We start from the raw sequence: 21568 nt of genomic DNA, 5'->3' as shown, positions 1-21568 counted from the left end.
ACAACCTTTTCCTCAACAACATCGATAACCTTCTTTTCAACAACTTCTGTTACTGGTTCTTCTGGCTTCTCTGCTGTTGTGATTTCATCGGCTGGCTCTGGGGAAACCTCTTCGGTAATCTCTACCTTTTCGACAACCTTTTCCTCAACAACATCGATAGCCTCTTTTTCAACAACCTCTGTTACTGGTTCTTTCGGCTTCTCTGCTGTTGGGATTTCATCGGTTGGCTCTGAGGATACCTCTCTGGTAATCTCTACCTTTTCGACAACCTTTTCCTCATCAACATCGATAACCTTCTTTTCGACAACTTCTGTTACTGGTTCTTCTGGCTTCTCTGCTGTTGCGATTTTATCGGCTGGCTCTGGGGAAACCTCTTCGGTAATCTCTACCTTTTCGACAACCTTTTCCTCATCAACATCGATAACCTTCTTTTCGACAACTTCCGTTACTGGTTCTTCTGGCTTCTCTGCTGTTGAGATTTCATCGGCTGGCTCTGTGGTAACCTCTTCGGTAATCTCTACCTTTTCGACAACCTTTTCCTCAACATCATCGATAACCTTCTTTTCAACAACTTCTGTTACTGATTCTTCTGGCTTCTCTGCTGTTGCGATTTCATCGGCTGGCTCTGGGGAAACCTCTTCGGTAATCTCTACCTTTTCGACAACCTGTTCCTCAACAACATCGATAACCTTCTTTTCGACAACTTCTGTTACTGATTCTACTGGCATCTCTGTTGTTGGGATTTCATTGGTTGGCTCCGCTGCAGCCTCAGAAATATGTTCCTCATCAACATCGATAACCTTCTTTTCGACAACCGCTGTTACTGGCTCTTCTGGCTTCTCTGCTGTTGGGATTTCATCGGCTGGCTCTGGGGAAACCTCTTCGGTAATCTCTATCTTTTCGACAACCTTTTCCTCAAAAACATCGATAACCTTCTTTTCGACAACTTCTGTTACTGGCTCTTCCGGCTTCTCTGCTGTTGGGATTTCATCGGCTGGCTCTGGGGTAACCTCTTCGGTAATCTCTACCTTTTCGACAACCTTTTCCTCAACAACATCGATAACCTTCTTTTCACCACCTTCTGTTACTGGTTCTTCTGGCTTCTCTGCAGTTGAGATTTCATCGGCTGGCTCTGGGGAAACCTCTTCGGTAATCTCTACCTTTTCGACAACCTTTTCCTCAACAACATCGATAACCTTCTTTTCACCACCTTCTGTTACTGGTTCTTCTGGCTTCTCTGCAGTTGAGATTTCATCGGTTGGCTCTGTGGCAACCTCTTCGGTAATCTCTACCTTTTCGACAACCTTTTCCTCAACAACATCGATAACCTTCTTTTCACCACCTTCTGTTACTGGTTCTTCTGGCTTCTCTGCAGTTGAGATTTCATCGGCTGGCTCTGGGGAAACCTCTTCGGTAATCTCTACCTTTTCGACAACCTTTTCCTCAACAACATCGATAACCTTCTTTTCACCACCTTCTGTTACTGGTTCTTCTGGCTTCTCTGCAGTTGAGATTTCATCGGTTGGCTCTGTGGCAACCTCTTCGGTAATCTCTACCTTTTCGACAACCTTTTCCTCAACAACATCGATAACCTTCTTTTCAACAACTTCTGTTACTGATTCTTCTGGCTTCTCTGCTGTTGGGATTTCATCGGCTGGCTCTGCGGTAGCCTCTTCGGTAATCTCTACCTTTTCGACAACCTTTTCCTCAACAACATCGATAACCTTCTTTTCGACAACTTCTGTTACTGATTCTTCTGGCTTCTCTGTTGTTGGGATTTCATCGGTTGGCTCCGCGGCAGCCTCAGAAATATGTTCCTCATCAACATCGATAACCTTCTTTTCAACAACTGCTGTTACTGGTTCTTCTGGCTTCTCTACTGTTAAGATTTCATCGGCTAGCTCTGTGGTAACCTCTTCGGTAATCTCTATCTTTTCGACAACCTTTTCCTCAACAACATCGATAACCTTCTTTTCAACAACTTCTGTTACTGGCTCTTCTGGCTTCTCTGCTGTTGTGATTTCGTCGGCTGGCTCTGGGGAAACCTCTTCGGAAATCTCTACCTTTTCGACAACCTTTGTCTCATCAACATCGATAACCTTCTTTTCGACAACTTCTGTTACTGGCTCTTCTGGCTTCTCTGCTGTTGGAATTTCATCGGCTGGCTCTGCGGTAACCTCTTCGGTAATCTCTACCTTTTCGACAACCTTTTCCTCAACAACATCGATAACCTTCTTTTCGACAACTTCTGTTACTGATTCTTCTGGCTTCTCTGTTGTTGGGATTTCATCGGTTGGCTCCGCGGCAGCCTCAGAAATATGTTCCTCATCAACATCGATAACCTTCTTTTCAACAACTGCTGTTACTGGTTCTTCTGGCTTCTCTACTGTTAAGATTTCATCGGCTAGCTCTGTGGTAACCTCTTCGGTAATCTCTATCTTTTCGACAACCTTTTCCTCAACAACATCGATAACCTTCTTTTCAACAACTTCTGTTACTGGCTCTTCTGGCTTCTCTGCTTTTGTGATTTCATCGGCTGGCTCTGGGGAAACCTCTTCGGTAATCTCTACCTTTTCGACAACCTTTTCCTCATCAACATCGATAACCTTCTTTTCAACAACTTCTGTTACTGGTTCTTCTGGCTTCTCTGCTGTTGGGATTTCATCGGCTGGCTCTGGCGACACCTCTCTGGTAATCTCTACCTTTTCGACAACCTTTTCCTCAACAACATCGATAACCTTCTTTTCAACAACTTCTGTTACTGGTTCTTCTGGCTTCTCTGCTGTTGTGATTTCATCGGCTGGCTCGGGGGAAACCTCTTCGGTAATCTCTACCTTTTCGACAACCTTTTGCTCATCAACATCGATAACCTTCTTTTCGACAATTTCTGTTACTGGTTCTTCTGGCTTCTCTGCTGTTGGAATCTTATCGGTTGGCTCTGTGGTAACCTCTTCGGTAATCTCTACCTTTTCGACAACCTTTTCCTCATCAACATCGATAACCTTCTTTTCGACAACCGCTTTTACTGGCTTTTCTGGCTTCTCTGCTGTTGGGATTTCATCGGTTGGCTCTGGGGACACCTCTCTGGTAATCTCTACCTTTTCGACAACCTTTTCCTCAACAACATCGATAACCTTCTTTTCGACAACTTCTGTTACTGGTTCTTCTGGCTTCTCTGCTGTTGTGATTTCATCGGCTGGCTCGGGGGAAACCTCTTCGGTAATCTCTACCTTTTCGACAACCTTTTCCTCAACAACATCGATAACCTTCTTTTCAACAACTTCTGTTACTGGCTCTTCTGGCTTCTCTGCTGTTGAGATTTCATCGGCTGGCTCTGGCGACACCTCTCTGGTAATCTCTACCTTTTCGACAACCTTTTCCTCAACAACATTGATAACCTTCTTTTCGACAACTTCTGTTGCTGGTTCTTCTGGCTTCTCTGCTGTTGGGATTTCATCGGTTGGCTCTGCGGCAGCCTCAGAAATATGTTCCTCATCAACATCGATAACCTTCTCTTCAACAATTTCTGTTACTGGCTCTTCTGGCTTCTCTGCTGTTGGGATTTCATCGGTTGGCTCTGCGGCAGCCTCAGAAATATGTTCCTCATCAACATCGATAACCTTCTTTTCAACAACCGCTGTTACTGGCTCTTCTGGCTTCTCTGCTGTTGGGATTTCATCGGTTGGCTCTGTGGTAACCTCTTCGATAATCTCTACCTTTTCGACAACCTTTTCCTCAACAACATCGATAACCTTCTTTTCAACAACTTCTGTTACCGGTTCTTCTGGCTTCTCTGCTGTTGGGATTTCATCGGTTGGCTCTGCGGCAGCCTCAGAAATATGTTCCTCATCAATATCGATAACCTTCTTTTCAACAACCGCTGTTACTGGCTCTTCTGGCTTCTCTGCTGTTGCGATTTCATCGGCTGGTTCTGGGGAAACCTCTTCGGTAATATCTACCTTTTCGACAACCTTTTCCTCATCAACATCGATAACCTTCTTTTCAACAACTTCTGTTACTGGCTCTTCTGGCATCTCTGCTGTTGTGATTTCATCGGCTGGCTCTGGGGTAACCTCTTCGGTAATCTCTACCGTTTCGACAACCTTTTCTTCATCAACATCGATAACCTTCTTTTCAACAACTTCTGTTACTGGTTCTTCTGGCTTCTCTGCTGTTGGGATTTCATCGGTTGGCTCTGCGGCAACCTCAGAAATATGTTCCTCATCAACATCGATAACCTTCTTTTCAACAACCGCTGTTACTGGCTCTTCTGGCTTCTCTGCTGTTGAGATTTTATCGGCTGGCTCTGGGGAAACCTCTTCGGTAATATTTATCTTTTCGACAACCTTTTCCTCAACAACATCGATAACCTTCTTTTCAACAACCGCTGTTACTGGCTCTTCTGGCTTCTCTGCTGTTGAGATTTCATCGGCTGGCTCTGGGGAAACCTCTTCGGTAATCTCTATCTTTTCGACAACCTTTTCCTCAACAACATCGATAACCTTCTTTTCAACAACCTCTGTTACTGGTGCTTCCGGCTTCTCTGCTGTTGGGATTTCATCGGTTGGCTCTGCGGCAACCTCAGAAATATGTTCCTCATCAACATCGATAACCTTCTTTTCAACAACCGCTGTTACTGGCTCTTCTGGCTTCTCTGCTGCTGAGATTTCATCGGCTGACTCTGGGGAAACCTCTTCGGTAATCTCTACCTTTTCGACAACCTTTTCCTCAACAACATCGATAACCTTCTTTTCAACAACTTCCGTTACTGGTTCTTCTGACTTCTCTGCTGTTGGGATTTCATCGGTTGGCTCTGCGGCAGCCTCAGAAATATGTTCCTCATCAACATCGATAACCTTCTTTTCAACAATTTCTGTTACTGGCTCTTCTGGCTTCTCTGCTGTTGAGATTTCATCGGCTGGCTCTGTGGTAACCTCTTCGGTAATCTCTACCTTTTCGTCAACCTTTTCCTCATCAACATCGATAGCCTTCTTTTCGACAACCGCTGTTACTGGCTCTTCTGGCTTCTCTGCTGTTGAGATTTCATCGGCTGGCTCTGGGGAAACCTCTTCGGTAATCTCTACCTTTTCGACAACCTTTTCCTCAACAACATCGATAACCTTCTTTTCAACAACTTCTGTTACTGGTTCTTCTGGCTTCTCTGCTGTTGAGATTTCATCGGCTGGCTCTGGGGAAACCTCTTCGGTAATCTCTACCTTTTCGACAACCTTTTCCTCATCAACATCGATAACCTTCTTTTCAAAAACTTCTGTTACTGATTCTTCTGGCTTCTCTGCTGTTGGGATTTCATCGGTTGGCTCTGCGGCAGCCTCAGAAATATGTTCCTCATCAACATCGATAACCTTCTTTTCAACATCTTCTGTTACTGGCTCTTCTGGCTTCTCTGCTGTTGTGATTTCATCGGCTGGCTCTGTGGAAACCTCTCTGGTAATCTCTACCTTTTCGACAACCGTTTCCTCAACAACATCGATAACCTTCTTTTCAACAACTTCTGTTACTGGTTCTTCTGGCTTCTCTGCTGTTGGGATTTCATCGGTTGGCTCTGCGGCAGCCTCAGAAATATGTTCTTCATCAACATCGATAACCTTCTTTTCAACAACTTCTGTTACTGGCTCTTCTGGCTTCTCTGCTGTTGAGATTTCATCGGCTGGCTCTGGGGAAACCTTTTGGGTAATCTCTACCTTTTCGACAACCTTTTCCTCAACTACATCGATAACCTTCTTTTCAACAACTTCTGTTACTGGTTCTTCTGGCTTCTCTGCTGTTGGGATTCCATCGGTTGGCTCTGCGGCAGCCTCAGAAATATGTTCCTCATCAACATCGATAACCTTCTTTTCAACAACTTCTGTTACTGATTCTTCTGGCTTCTCTGCTGTTGGGATTTCATCGGTTGGCTCTGCGGTAACCTCTTCGGTAATCTCTACCTTTTCGACAACCTGTTCCTCAACAACATCGATAACCTTCTTTTCGACAACTTCTGTTACTGATTCTTCTAGCTTCTCTGTTGTTGGGATTTCATCGGTTGGCTCTGCGGCAGCCTCAGAAATATGTTCCTCATCAACATCGATAACCTTCTTTTCAACAACCGCTGTTACTGGCTCTTCTGGCTTCTCTGCTGTTGGGATTTCATCGGCTGGCTCTGGGAAAACCTCTCTGGTAATCTCTACCTTTTCGACAACCTTTTCCTCAACAACATCGATAACCTTCTTTTCAACAACCGCTGTTACTGGTTCTTCTGGCTTCTCTTCTGTTAAGATTTCATCGGCTGGCTCTGTGGTAACCTCTTCGGTAATCTCTACCTTTTCGACAACCTTTTCCTCATCAACATCGATAACCTTCTTTTCAACAACTTCTGTTACTGGCTCTTCTGGCGCCTCTGCTGTTGAGATTTCATCGGTTGGCTCTGCGGCAACCTCAGAAATATGTTCCTCATCAACATCGATAACCTTCTTTTCAACAACTTCTGTTACTGGCTCTTCCGGCTTCTCTGCTGTTGGGATTTCATCGGTTGGCTCTGCGGCAGCCTCAGAAATATGTTCTTCATCAACATCGATAACCTTCTTTTCAAAAACTTCTGTTACTGGTTCTTCTGGCTTCTCTGCTGTTGAGATTTCATCGGCTGGTTCTATTGTAACCTCTTCGGTAATCTCTACCTTTTCGACAACCTTTTCCTCAACAACATCGATAACCTTCTTTTCAACAACTTCTGTTACTGGCTCTTCTGGCGCCTCTGCTGTTGAGATTTCATCGGTTGGCTCTGCGGCAACCTCAGAAATATGTTCCTCATCAACATCAATAACCTTCTTTTCAACAACTTCTGTTACTGGCTCTTCTGGCTTCTCTGCTGTTGGGATTTCATCGGCTGGCTCTGGGGAAACCTCTTCGGTAATCTCTACCTTTTCGACAACCTTTTCCTCATCAACATCGATAACCTTCTTTTCAACAACTTCTGTTTCTGGCTCTTCTGGCTTCTCTGATGTTGTGATTTCATCGGCTGTCTCTGTAGTAACCTCTTCGGTAATCTCTACCTTTTCGACAACCTTTTCCTCAACAACATCGATAACCTTCTTTTCAACAATTTCTGTTACTGGCTTTTCTGGCTTCTCTGCTGTTGGGATTTCATCGGTTGGCTCTGCGGCAGCCTCAGAAATATGTTCCTCATCAACATCGATAACCTTCTTTTCAACAACTTCTGTTACTGGTTCTTCTGGCTTCTCTGCTGTTGGGATTTCATCGGCTGGCTCTAGGGAAACCTCTTCGGTAATCTCTACCTTTTCGACAACCTTTTCCTCAACAACATCGATAACCTTCTTTTCAACAACTTCTGTTACTGGCTCTTCTGGCTTCTCTGCTGTTGAGATTTCATCGGCTGGCTCTGTGGTAACCTCTTCGATAATCTCTACCTTTTCGACAACCTTTTCCTCAACACCATCGATAACCTTCTTTTCAAAAACTTCTGTTACTGGTTCTTCTGGCTTCTCTGCTGTTGAGATTTCATCGGCTGGCTCTGGGGTAACCTCTTCGGTAATCTCTACCTTTTCGACAACCTTTTCCTCATCAACATCGATAACCTTCTTTTCAACAACTGCTGTTACTGGCTCTTCTGGCTTCTCTGCTGTTGAGATTTCATCGGCTGGCTCTGGGGAAACCTCTCTGGTAATCTCTACCTTTTCGACAACCTTTTCCTCAACACCATCGATAACCTTCTTTTCAAAAACTTCTGTTACTGGTTCTTCTGGCTTCTCTGCTGTTGAGATTTCATCGGCTGGCTCTGGGGTAACCTCTTCGGTAATCTCTACCTTTTCGACAACCTTTTCCTCAACAACATCGATAACCTTCTTTTCAACAACTGCTGTTACTGGCTCTTCTGGCTTCTCTGCTGTTGGGATTTCATCGGTTGGCTCTGGGGACACCTCTCTGGTAGTCTCTACCTTTTCGACAACCTTTTCCGCATCAACATCGATAACCTTCTTTTCAACAACTTCTGTTACTGGTTCTTCCGGCTTCTCTGCTGTTGGGATTTTATCGGTTGGCTCTGTGGTAACCTCTTCGGTAATCTCTACCTTTTCGACAACCTTTTCCTCAACAACATCGATAACCTTCTTTTCGACAACCGCTGTTACTGGCTTTTCTGGCTTCTCTGCTGTTGGGATTTCATCGGTTGGCTCTGGGGACACCTCTCTGGTAATCTCTACCTTTTCGACAACCTTTTCCTCATCAACATCGATAACCTTCTTTTCGACAACTTCCGTTACTGGCTCTTCCGGCTTCTCTGCTGTTGGGATTTCATCGGCTGGCTCTGTGGTAACCTCTTCGGTAATCTCTACCTTTTCGACAACCTTTTCCTCAACAACATCGATAACCTTCTTTTCGACAACCGCTGTTGCTGGCTTTTCTGGCTTCTCTGCTGTTGGGATTTCATCGGTTGGCTCTGGGGACACCTCTCTGGTAATCTCTACCTTTTCGACAACCTTATCCGCATCAACATCGATAACCTTCTTTTCAACAATTTCTGTTACTGGTTCTTCTGGCTTCTCTGCTGTTGCGATTTCATCGGCTGGCTCTGGGGAAACCTCTTCGTTAATATTTACTTTTTCGACAAGCTTTTCCTCAACAACATCGATAACCTTCTTTTCAACAACTTCTGTTACTGGTTCTTCTGGCTTCTCTGCTGTTGAGATTTCATCGGCTGGCTCTGGGGAAACCTCTTCAGTAATCTCTACCTTTTCGACAACCTTTTCCTCAACAACATCGATAACCTTCTTTTCAACAATTTCTGTTACTGGCTCTTCTGGCTTCTCTGCTGTTGGGATTTCATCGGTTGGCTCTGCGGCAGCCTCAGAAATAAGTTTCTCTACAACATCGATAACCTTCTTTTCAACAACTGCTGTTACTGGCTCTTCTGGCTTCTCTGCTGTTGAGATTTCATCGGTTGGTTCTGGGGAAACCTCTTCAGTAATCTCTACCTTTTCGACAACCTTTTCCTCAACAACATCGATAACCTTCTTTTCAACAATTTCTGTTACTGGCTCTTCTGGCTTCTCTGCTGTTGGGATTTCATCGGTTGGCTCTGCGGCAGCCTCAGAAATAAGTTTCTCTACAACATCGATAACCTTCTTTTCAACAACTGCTGTTACTGGCTCTTCTGGCTTCTCTGCTGTTGAGATTTCATCGGTTGGTTCTGGGGAAACCTCTTCAGTAATCTCTACCTTTTCGACAACCTTTTCCTCAACAACATCGATAACCTTCTTTTCAACAATTTCTGTTACTGGCTCTTCTGGCTTCTCTGCTGTTGGGATTTCATCGGTTGGCTCTGCGGCAGCCTCAGAAATAAGTTTCTCTACAACATCGATAACCTTCTTTTCAACAACTGCTGTTACTGGCTCTTCTGGCTTCTCTGCTGTTGAGATTTCATCGGTTGGTTCTGTGGTAACCTCTTCGGTAATCTCTACCTTTTCGACAACCTTTTCCTCAACAACATCGATAACCTTCTTTTCAACAACTTCTGTTACTGGCTCTTCTGGCTTCTCTGCTGTTGAGATTTCATCGGCTGGCTCTGGGGTAACCTCTCTGGTAATCTCTACCTTTTCGACAACCTTTTCCTCATCAACATCGATAACCTCCTTTTCGAAAACTTCCGTTACTGGTTCTTCTGGCTTCTCTGCTGTTGGGATTTCATCGGCTGGCTCTGGGGAAACCTCTTCGGTAATCTCTACCTTTTCGACAACCTTTTCCTCGACAACATCGATAACCTTCTTTTCGAAAACTTCCGTTACTGGTTCTTCTGGCTTCTCTGCTGTTGGGATTTCATCGGTTGGCTCTGGGGAAACCTCTTCGGTAATCTCTACCTTTTCGACAACCTTTTCCTCATCAACATCGATAACCTTCTTTTCGAAAACTTCCGTTACTGGTTCTTCTGGCTTCTCTGCTGTTGGGATTTCATCGGCTGGCTCTGGGGAAACCTCTTCGGTAATCTCTACCTTTTCGACAACCTTTTCCTCGACAACATCGATAACCTTCTTTTCGAAAACTTCCGTTACTGGTTCTTCTGGCTTCTCTGCTGTTGGGATTTCATCGGCTGGCTCTGGGGAAACCTCTTCGGTAATCTCTACCTTTTCGACAACCTTTTCCTCGACAACATCGATAACCTTCTTTTCGAAAACTTCCGTTACTGGTTCTTCTGGCTTCTCTGCTGTTGGGATTTCATCGGTTGGCTCTGGGGAAACCTCTTCGGTAATCTCTACCTTTTCGACAACCTTTTCCTCATCGACATCGATAACCTTCTTTTCAACAACTTCTGTTACTGGTTCTTCTGGCTTCTCTGCTGTTGAGATTTCATCGGCTGGCTCTGTGGTTACCTCTTCGGTAATCTCTACCTTTTCGACAACCTTTTCCTCAACAACATCGATAACCTTCTTTTCGACAACCGCTGTTACTGGTTCTTCTGGCTTCTCTACTGTTAAGATTTCATCGGCTGGCTCTGGGGTAACCTCTTCGGTAATCTCTACCTTTTCGACAACCTTTTCCTCATCAACATCGATAACCTTCGTTTCAACAACTTCTGTAACTGGCTCTTCTGGCTTCTCTGCTGTTGAGATTTCATCGGCTGGCTCTGTGGTTACCTCTTCGGTAATCTCTACCTTTTCGACAACCTTTTCCTCAACAACATCGATAACCTTCTTTTCGACAACCGCTGTTACTGGTTCTTCTGGCTTCTCTACTGTTAAGATTTCATCGGCTGGCTCTGTGGTAACCGCTTCGGTAATCTCTACCTTTTCGACAACCTTTTCCTCATCAACATCGATAACCTTCGTTTCAACAACTTCTGTAACTGGCTCTTCTGGCTTCTCTGCTGTTGAGATTTCATCGGCTGGCCCTGGGGAAACCTTTTCGGTAATCTCTACCTTTTCGACAACCTTTTCCTCAACAACATCGATAACCTTCTTTTCAACAACTTCTGTTACTGGTTCTTCTGGCTTCTCTGCTGTTGAGATTTCATCGGCTGGCTCTGTGGTTACCTCTTCGGTAATCTCTACCTTTTCGACAACCTTTTCCTCAACAACATCGATAACCTTCTTTTCGACAACCGCTGTTACTGGTTCTTCTGGCTTCTCTACTGTTAAGATTTCATCGGCTGGCTCTGTGGTAACCGCTTCGGTAATCTCTACCTTTTCGACAACCTTTTCCTCATCAACATCGATAACCTTCTTTTCGACAACCGCTGTTACTTGTTCTTCTGACTTCTCTGCTGTTGTGATTTCATCCGTTGGCTCTGGGGAAACCTCTTCGGTAATCTCTACCTTTTCGACAACCTTTTCCTCAACAACATCGATAACCTTCTTTTCAACAATTTCTGTTACTGGCTCTTCTGGCTTCTCTGCTGTTGGGATTTCATCGGTTGGCTCTGCGGCAGCCTCAGAAATAAGTTTCTCTACAACATCGATAACCTTCTTTTCAACAACTGCTGTTACTGGCTCTTCTGGCTTCTCTGCTGTTGAGATTTCATCGGTTGGTTCTGGGGTAACCTCTTCGGTAATCTCTACCTTTTCGACAACCTTTTCCTCATCAACATCGATAACCTTCGTTTCAACAACTTCTGTAACTGGCTCTTCTGGCTTCTCTGCTGTTGAGATTTCATCGGCTGGCCCTGGGGAAACCTTTTCGGTAATCTCTACCTTTTCGACAACCTTTTCCTCAACAACATCGATAACCTTCTTTTCAACAACTTCTGTTACTGGTTCTTCTGGCTTCTCTGCTGTTGAGATTTCATCGGCTGGCTCTGTGGTTACCTCTTCGGTAATCTCTACCTTTTCGACAACCTTTTCCTCAACAACATCGATAACCTTCTTTTCGACAACCGCTGTTACTGGTTCTTCTGGCTTCTCTACTGTTAAGATTTCATCGGCTGGCTCTGTGGTAACCGCTTCGGTAATCTCTACCTTTTCGACAACCTTTTCCTCATCAACATCGATAACCTTCTTTTCGACAACCGCTGTTACTTGTTCTTCTGACTTCTCTGCTGTTGTGATTTCATCCGTTGGCTCTGGGGAAACCTCTTCGGTAATCTCTACCTTTTCGACAACGCTTTCCTCAACAACATCGATAACCTTCTTTTCAACAACTTCTGTTACTGGTTTTTCTAGCTGCTCTGCTGTTGTGATTTCATCGGCTGGCTCTGGGGAAACCTCCTCGGTAATCTCTACCTTTTCGACAACCCTTTCCTCAACAACATCGATAACCTTTCGCTTAAGAACACCTGCTTTCAAGTTTTTATCTAGCTCTGGTGCGACCTCTTTGTTAACCGCTGCTGTTTTGGAATTTTCTTTTACCTCAACAACATCGACTACCGTCTTCTCGACAATGTTTGTTGCTATTTCTGAGGTCTCTAGCTTCTGTTTTGTTTGGAGCTTATTTGGTGTCTTTGAATCCGCCTGTGCATTAGTCTCTACCTGTTTGAAAACCTTCTGCTCGATAACAGTGATTTCTCTCTTGTTTCTCTGTTGTTCAAATTGAGGATTGTTTTCAGATGAAATAATATTTGTACCAGCTTCTTTTATAAAAGATTTTATGTTTTGTGCCGTTAACGTACATTCGTCGAATTTTTTAAGAATGGTCTGATCTATTTTTGAAATGGTACGCCTTTGTTGTGGTACATCGTCTTTCGTCTCGTCTTCACGTGATTGTTTTTCCGTTATCTCAACATTGATCATTTCTGCTTTTTCGTGTATTTTATCTTTTTGAATAATTTCGCTCGTGCCAATTGATGATTTAATGGGTGTCTTTTCGAATTGCGCCTTCAATTCGCGTACATTTAACTTTTTATATTCGTCATCCATGATTTCAGCGGGTGATGCTGGTTGTTTATTGCTTGTTTTACTCAAATTTGCTAAATTTATAGGATAAACCGGCTCGGTTTCCTGAAGGCTTTGCATAACTTGTTCGGGTTCGTCCTGATTTTTTACTTGTACGTCTGTAGATTGTGGTTTAATTTCACCAGCACTCGCTTTGCCAGGTTCTACTATCTTACGTTTAGGGCTGTGTTTGATTTCGTCTTCTGTTTTGTTTGTTTTATTTTCAAACATCTGGATAAGATTATTCGTTTTGCTTAATTTTGTTTCCTCTTGATTTGTGCCTCGGTCTAGTATGAAGTCATGGACGCTTGTGTGGTCAACAAGTTGCTCACATATTGGTTCACCTAACAAATCTTTTTCCTCATGAATCTCGCGTTCTGTCGCAGAACGTTTAGCACGTGGTTCTCGGATTCCAATGCTTTGAACACCGTGAACAAGTGTAGTTTTTTTCTTTTTCATATTATTCGTGGATTCCATTCGTTCAACTTTCACATCGGCTGCAATAATCTGAGATACAACATCATCAACGTCAGTAACCTTTTTGATTTCCTGCTTCGTCGGAACTGTTGTTGAATGAACATGCGCCTCAGATTGCTCAGTTGTCACTTTGCGCTCAACTTGCTCCACAGCAATTCGTTTTTCTAGTTGCCTAATAACTTCGTGCATAGGTGGAATAGATTGTGCAATTACATTCAACTCCACTTCCTCCTCTTCACCAAAGATTTTGCGTAGCTCAGTAATTTTACCAGAAGTTTTCTGTCGTTTTGGCGAATCCTGCTTTTCATTCTTGTGATGATAGTCTTCGAATTCTACTTTTTTCTTCGGAGAACTTTGAACACTGTGAGCCTTTTGGTTTTGTTCTAGCATTTTAACTTTCGCTTTCACATCCCCCGAACCACGACGTTCCGTCAACAGTTCTTCGTCTGTCAATTTGCTTACGTCACGCTTCAAAATTGACGCTATTGGTGCATCCAATGGACTATTAGATGCGTCTTTAGTTTCAACACGATCGGTAAGCGTTGCTGCCTCAGAGGTATCAAGTGCAACCGACGCAGACGGATCTTCGAAATCCATTGGGCTAGTGCCGGCATTGGAGAAATGCACGTCCTCGTCCGCCATTTGAAAATCAGCGGTAATGTCCGTTTCATCCGGCTGTATCGGACTCAAGCCAGCGTCGGTGAGTTCAAGTTCTTCTATCTCCACATCAACGGCTGTGTCGGTGATGATACTGATTTTCTTATTTTTCTCCTCAGCCGACGAAGACGCTATACCTGGTGAGGTCATTGTTTCGGTAAAGCCTTTCGTGAGCGATATTCCTGTGTCAGTCACATGTTGAGATACGCTGGCCTCAGTGATCGGAGATCCACTGCTGGAGTCAAAGCTACCGAACAGGTAAACACTTTTCTTCTTCGAAAAGGAAACCATGTCATCACGTTTTCGCTCCATCGGTTCGGAGTCCGGCTCGTCGATTAGCTTAAACTGTTTGTAGCGTTTCCCACTGGTTACTTCCTTCAACTCGCCGCCACTTGTGGTGGATACCTCGGAGGACTTTTCGCGGCCATCCTTCGAGGTATGTGTTGTTGTCAAGCTTATCGTCGACTGCGAGCTAATCGATATCTCGACATCCTTATGCCCATAAACCGTCAACCGGCTCTCGGTTATCGCGGATGTGTCTGAGGTTTTGATTTCCTTGCGTCCAATCACCAGCTTAATCGCAGGGGAGTCGCCGCGACTGTACCGGCCATTGTGAACACTATCAGGCGATTCGATTATCTCGCTCATGGGTGAAGTACCCTGGTTCGAATGACTCTCCGGTTTTGTAGTCTTCTCGAACGTAATTGTTTTATGGGTTTTCGCCCCGCTCATAGTCGAAGTAGTCGTTGTCGTGGTTGTGTTTCTAGTAGTGGTCACGTCAATGTCCAAGTCAAGGTTAAAATGTCGTCTCGCGAATCGAATCGCGCACCCCTCGTCAGCTACGGCCTTACCATGGTCGTCTGAAAGAGCTAGCTTACGCCCATCACCCATATCGGCTGAAAGTGGACTGATGGTATCCAGATCCTCGAACGACGCGAAGGCTACACCACTGCCAGATGTTACCGCATCCCGTATCGGTGTGGATGTTCTAGCCAAGCCGAAGTGTCGGTGGCCAGCAGGTGGACCCGCCGCATCCGGTGTATCCAACCAATGGTACTCGCGGAATGCTTCGAAATCGGTTGTTGACATATCGTCGGGCACGGAAGAGTTTGCATCGTCTGATGTATGTAGGTATTTACGTATTCGTTTCAAGGGAAGCAAGATTATAGTACGTTCACGCCATGGACAAAGTTCGAAACAATCGATGAAAAGTTCGTGGTTTGTTTTCGTCATTATTTTGGCAATTTAAGTCACCCGGTTTGCAATGTGTTTTCATCGACAAATCCACCAGGTTTTTACATTGAATGCAGCGTGTAATTAATTATAACAATTTAATAAAGATCAGAGGAAAATTGTGTTGTAGATATTGGCTTTGGAACATTTTGTTACTGCAACGCAGGTGAATAATGCATGAGTTGAGTGAAAAAAGTTGATAGAATATAATTTATAATGGTGACGGCCATCGATGTAATAGAGATTGTGGATTTACAATGCTCAGTATCAATACTCAGAACTCTGATTTGGTATATTATTTTTGATTTGCCAGTAATTTTGGGAGCATCAACGAATAGGACTTGCATTTTTCTTAGGATATGTTGCTACCTTTTATGAATTGCATAATATATGGGCGAAAATATGTCGGGCACAATGGGTAAATGTGTAAATGTAGTATGTAGAAGTGTAGTGAAGCTGTACTGTGGCATTAAATTAATACACTACGCCATGGTATATGGGTAGTAACACGTATAAAATGTCTTCTAACATATGTGCAATCGAAGTGTTTTAGAGCTCTTGGAAACGTAAAATTTGTGGGATGTCATTGGTTGTACAGGAATGAATTTGTTTACGCAGAAAAAGCAACAATGTTCCACCAACGCTTGAATTTGAAATTTGCAAGAGATAATGCATGGCTGAAACTAACCGGCCATTTTTCCTAACCGGTCGAAAATAGGTACCGTATACTCGACACCGTTTAATAGTTAAACATCAAGTTTAGGTACGGATACTCTGTCAAATCTCAGATCAAGCGTTTCGTGATATGCCAAATGTGCGATAACAAAAAATAGAGTTCAAGCTTCAATTTAAACATTCCCAACTACAAATTAAAAAAAAACATTGATCAAGGATGAAGCTAGAGTGACAGAGCCAATTAACGGGACAAATTAGTAACACCGATGACCAACTATTTTAAAATAAAAACAAAAAAACATCAATTGCCAACTTTTCCTCCTATTACCGTCTTCCGCCTTAATAAATTATTTTATTATTAAACTAAGACACTTTAAAGAATATCCAAAATGCAATATTTCTGTTATTTTCATCATAATCTAACGAATAATTTCAAAAAAGACGCTATACACAAAAAACTTGAATGAAACTATCTTATATAGACCAACCAAAGCCTTGATGGATAAAATTCACATTTGCGTTTTTGTTTGCGTTGCGTTTCAATCGACTGTGAAAACTCACTTATGCAAGTAAAATCAGTCCATCAAATTACTATGCATGCCTTGCAAGTGCCCAGGGAATGCCTGTTTAACTATTTTTCGAATTTGAGGTATTCTTACCTTTACAACAAACTTAATAGAATCTTTGCAATCACTCACGGAAAGATGAACGTACTAACGAAGCCAGCTATCGTTTATTTTTAACTAACTATGATTCACAAACTTGGTTTGATTGAATCAATAAGCTCAACAGATTAGTAATGATCGGCACTACTTTTGCGTTACACAAATTTCTTTAGTTTAGCTTATCCAATCAACTAAACGGGCACTGTTTGTTTCAGACACAAAACTTTGCTGCACAATTATCAATACAACTCCGTATTGTCGAGAGCTTCGAACAAAACTAACGTGACGAGTTGGACAGCAAATCCCTTCTACCACTGTGTATGTTCGCTTGCAGTTCTGCACGACGTCTATAACGCGTGGATGGCATTTCAGGTCTCACCGCGAACATGCCACACTTCCGCATGCCGATTTTCATAAGAGGATTAGATGGAAGGCGAAGAGGGCCTTTTCCTATTACTTTTGGCAGGACTACGTCACTACCGAGTGGGCTTCACTCATCACGAAGCCCTACACTTGACCAGAAGTGTTGTGCAACCAACATGCCCAAGGACGGCGCATTGGCTGTGTTAGAAATCGATTCTGTATGGCCAGAAATTAGAACGCCATGGGTGAAGTAACAGCAAGGGAGAAAGCTATTCTATAAATTTGAAGCCACTAGCGCCATAAAAAAATACCTTGCGTGTCAGATGCAAAATATAGTCTCGGCCTGTTACGGTGGCTGCCTAGCTATTGATTTCTTTGGAAATAATTCAACTATAACCATAAATTCAAAATTTAGTTTTTGCCGTGCATATATAGAATTGCAACTCCCGTGTTGATAGCGTTGCCATAATTGTATCTCTACTGATAAAAATTAATCTATTATTTGATTTTAGTACATTATCTTGCTTAGTATAAATCTTGCAAAACATTCATCTACAGGCTGTAGTGGCAATTCCATTTCTTTGTTGCAAAATGCATAGATCCCAAGTTTTTGGTCAAAACCGCAACTATAGCACGTTCTATGAACGAAATCCATTCCCCTTAAATCAATAACACCGCTCTGATTGTCTGAACTTTCTAATCAAACTATAGAATTTGGAACAATATCGCAAAGATATCGCAAAATGGTTCCTCCGGTCCAATGACACATTTTCATTACGCATATGTTTTCAAAACAGTACAGTTTTTAAAACACACGTTTCATCTCTAAAACACTAGTGTACAGTGTTGGTGTCTTAACTGTGTTTGATTGTGAATGCGTGTATACAGTAGGTGTGGGTGAAGAATAGGTGAATCATGTGAAAAAGTTAACGAAAGGGTAAGATTTTAATTGATAAGGTAAGGATGGATTTAATGGAGTGCACTGGTCAATGCAATGTCGGTATTGTTTGATAAAAAAAGGCCGATGGCTGCCAAAATGGAAATACGGTCATGCCTGCACGTTATTGCGCGTGTGAGATTAAATAATAAACTTGGATAAAAACAATTCATGGATAAAACGACTACCAACACAAAATGTAGCGAAAGTAGACGTGTGTTTGCTACAATGGTTTGCGAAACGCTCCTGAGCATCGACGAGCTTGCGAATGTTGCAGATGACACTACCTGGGAGACGAGTAATCTTGCCTACCGACGTGAATCAGTGAACTGGACACAGTTACTCGACCCGCGATGCGATTGTTAAGCCAAAGTAGACGTATCTTAGATATGCTGGAAATTTCATCGAAGAAAGAAAGGCTCCTTCAAACCAAAGCACTAACAGACAGATTAAACGGCTACGGAAGAATGAACAGCGATCGAATCGGACGAGTATGGCGAATTGCAAAAGCCAGGAGAGGTTCCAACAAGAAATGCTAATTCTTATTTACTTTTTTTTCCTTTCGTTCAAGACCCGTTAGTCAAACCCATTTGAGCTATACGATGTACAATAAGCCTATGTTTGTCCAACCGAAGGACAACTTTTTCACTATGATGGAAAATGTTGGCTTATCTGGGAAGATGATTAGCGGTAGGTGGGAACGAAGTAATGTCGTGGCAGAGAGTGCATGAATAGATGAAGAATTGTTTTGCAATGAAGAATGTTGATTGTGAGCGACCAGCAAGCCGTGTAATGGAATGGGAAACTATTGCAGTACAAGAGCTTCACTCACGTTAAAGTTAACGTAAATTTAACTCAAAATAGCATTTGGAGTGAGGGCATTAATAGACGGACTTGCAAAATAGAATGATCATTTACTGTTCAGTTGTAAATGCAAAAGTATCTTTTCTTTATCTAAGGGTTTTCTCGATTATTATGTCTACAACAGTGTTTTATTAGAATCGGTTTTACTCTAATTTAATTCTTAACAATCTATTTCAACAGCATAAAATAGGATGAGAAATTCAAATTTCAGACAAAACATGATAAAACCTAACCCTATTATTTTACAAGACTCGTAACACGCTAAATGGAATCTGAAATCTAATTAATCAACGAAACCTTTAAAAAATGGTGCCTAATCAAGAACATCGCAATAAGTGAAACGGCAAACTAACGTAAAAGAGAACATAAGTGCATCGAACAATTTTATAAACGAAGGGAAGTCAACGATTAAAAAGTATTTGTTTAAATGTGTAAAACAACCCTTAAATGTTGTTCGATATTTGTATTATCGAACCTACTTTTCCTGTTCGCAGTTGTTTTTCTTCCAATTTGACACAAAACTGCGTCGCAAAAAGGGAATACTCGTAACATATAAATAAACACTGTGTAACAACAAAAACATTGCTCGTTTCATGTCCAAAGATTCATTTATGTGTTAATGAGAAAGAGAAAACTTTTTTTTTAAATAATAAAAATATTTTTAAAATGATTTTAGAATCAGGACATAACTAAGCAAATCACACAAGCATTTTGCAGCATTAAAAAACCAAAGTAGCGAAACTATAATGTATTATCCAACCTTTGAGTGGGTGAACTTGACGAACAGAAGGATTTCAAGCAGGGAGTAGAGAGAGATTGTAGAGAAGTTAAAGTAGAGGGCGATAGAAGATTACTGGCTAGCTTCATTGATGCTCTGGCATCCCTGGCAAGGTGCATTCTCCCAAAAAATATTTAATACGTGTATCTTGGTGTGAATAGATGATAGATAGCATGGTACCGTTTACCGCACACAATGATCTGTTTCATATATAGCATTGCAGAGTATCTCAGAACGAAAAGCCATTTTCTTTTGTTATGAAACTGGCTCAAATTGAAACATCACCTACCTTTCCATTTTTCCTGGTCTTCCTGATCGCCTTCGTCATCGAACGGTTCTGTTTCATAGTAGCGACCAGTACTGCGTGCGTCGGATACATACTCTGGCATTCGATATCCTGATTTGTCGAATTGTTCTGCGATAGAAAGAATTTGACGGAAATAAACATTACCAATGCAATGATGCATACTGCTATTAAGTTATGATAATCTCAACGAACCTTCTTCTGAGTGACTAAGATCTAGCGTTGTACCAAGGGTGGCCTCGGCCGACTGCAGCTGTTGTACTTTATCGTGAGCCTCTTCAATGATTTCATCAATGAAATCGTCCGGTGTCACTGCCCGATTATCCGTGGTGATAATCTCTGTCAGATCATGTCCACGTTCGCTTGCGATCGTAGCTTGCATTACTTCTTCATCTTCCTCCTGGGTAGATACTGTTGCTACGGCTAGCGCGGCTACGTCAGCACGTTCCGACGATCTCTCATCACTATCGGCCTTATGGAGCAATGGTTGATCGGATTGTTCGATGTGAGACTTCTGCATAATTACCGTCTCGCAAGAATCGCTCGAGAATTGTTCTGAAACCTTGCGATCCTTTAGAATTGGAATTTTCGACAAATTGTTGCTATCAGGCTCAGGTGATTTGATCGGAGCCACATCCGGCAGTTTGGCAGCTGGCTTGGACGAATCGAAACGAGGAATCTTGGACACGGACGAATCCACCAGTTCCGTGACACCTTGGTCTCTCTCTTCAAAGGAAATGGATTCACATTTCAGGGCCGCTGATGGTTCTACAGATGGCTTATGTTGTTCCTTCGTTTCTGTCTTTTCAGGTTTTGTGGGTGGTTCCTTGGATTCCGGACTTCCTTTCTTGGACGCCACCGGTATTTTTGATGTTATCTCTTGCGAAATTGTACGTGACACCGTTTCCGTAATCGCCGGTACATCGGGCGTCTGCGTTACCACCTTCTCCTCCTTTCGCCGCATTTTTTCCTCTTTTTCAACGATCTTTTCGCTGACCTCCTCCTCTCCTTCGCATACTCCTGTTTCAATGGAGGAAAAAGTTTTTCCTCTGAGCTCTGCCACCATCCCCGACGCATCCTTATGCATCGTTTCACTGGTCAAACCATCAAAACTCTCTACCGTGTATGCTTCCGTAGAGGACAACACCGGAATCGTGCCATCGTCCAGAAGCAGTGTTTCTTTCATCATCGCGCCAGCCATTTTGTCCGAGATTTCTCGAACATCTCGTTGCACGTCATGTCGTTCGACAACCGGCTCTGCGTCATGCTGTTCACGGACAATCGATTCAATCTTACGATCAATGACGCTACTACTTTCGGCGCTGCGGGCAACAAATTCTTCGCGAACCACTGCTCTATCGTCCTTGTCCAGGTTGAGTGGCGCCTCAGTGCCGTGTAGTAATGTTGCGAGAGCGGCAATAGCGGAGGTGGTATCTACGGTAGCTCCCATCTTAGTGACCGTCTCTTCAACCTTACTCACCGTTTCGGATTTGAATTGTTGCGAGAAGCTTTCTTCGGTGGTTCTTACTTGGTGCACTTGGCGCAATCCTTCCGATAAGGATGATGGTTCCGAATCCTGGTCTTGCCACTTCGTCCCATCAGCGTGCGCTACGAAGCCTTCACTCGTGGGTTCGTCCGAGAAGCTGTCCTCTTCGTGTGCGAACGATACGGTTTGCAGTTTGATCTGTTCCTTCACGGTCGTTTCGTGCTGCTGCGATGAGGTTACCTTCGATGTTTCTTCTA

General features: G+C 43.1%; 1 protein-coding gene across 9 annotated transcripts in view; it reads right to left on the bottom strand.

The window, feature by feature from the left end:
• Window positions 1-19802: 19802 nt before the first annotated feature.
• Window positions 19803-21568, bottom strand: part of LOC125949699 (ankyrin-3-like) — a 41296-nt gene continuing 39530 nt past the window's right edge. For all 9 annotated transcript variants that reach the window (XM_049676990.1, XM_049676989.1, XM_049676986.1 and 6 more), the window contains 2 exons: window positions 20021-21568; window positions 19803-19936 (listed from right to left, as the gene is read on the bottom strand). The exon at window positions 20021-21568 is cut by the window's right edge and continues 918 nt beyond it. In XM_049676990.1, the coding sequence (XP_049532947.1) occupies window positions 19803-19936; window positions 20021-21568 (1682 nt within the window). The remainder of the gene's footprint in view (window positions 19937-20020) is intronic.

The sequence above is a fragment of the Anopheles darlingi genome, chromosome 2 (genome assembly GCF_943734745.1).
Source record: "Anopheles darlingi chromosome 2, idAnoDarlMG_H_01, whole genome shotgun sequence".
NCBI lineage: Eukaryota > Metazoa > Arthropoda > Insecta > Diptera > Culicidae > Anopheles > Anopheles darlingi.
The sequence above is the reverse complement of the archived record's forward strand: the minus strand, read 5'-3'. Positions and strand labels throughout refer to the sequence as shown.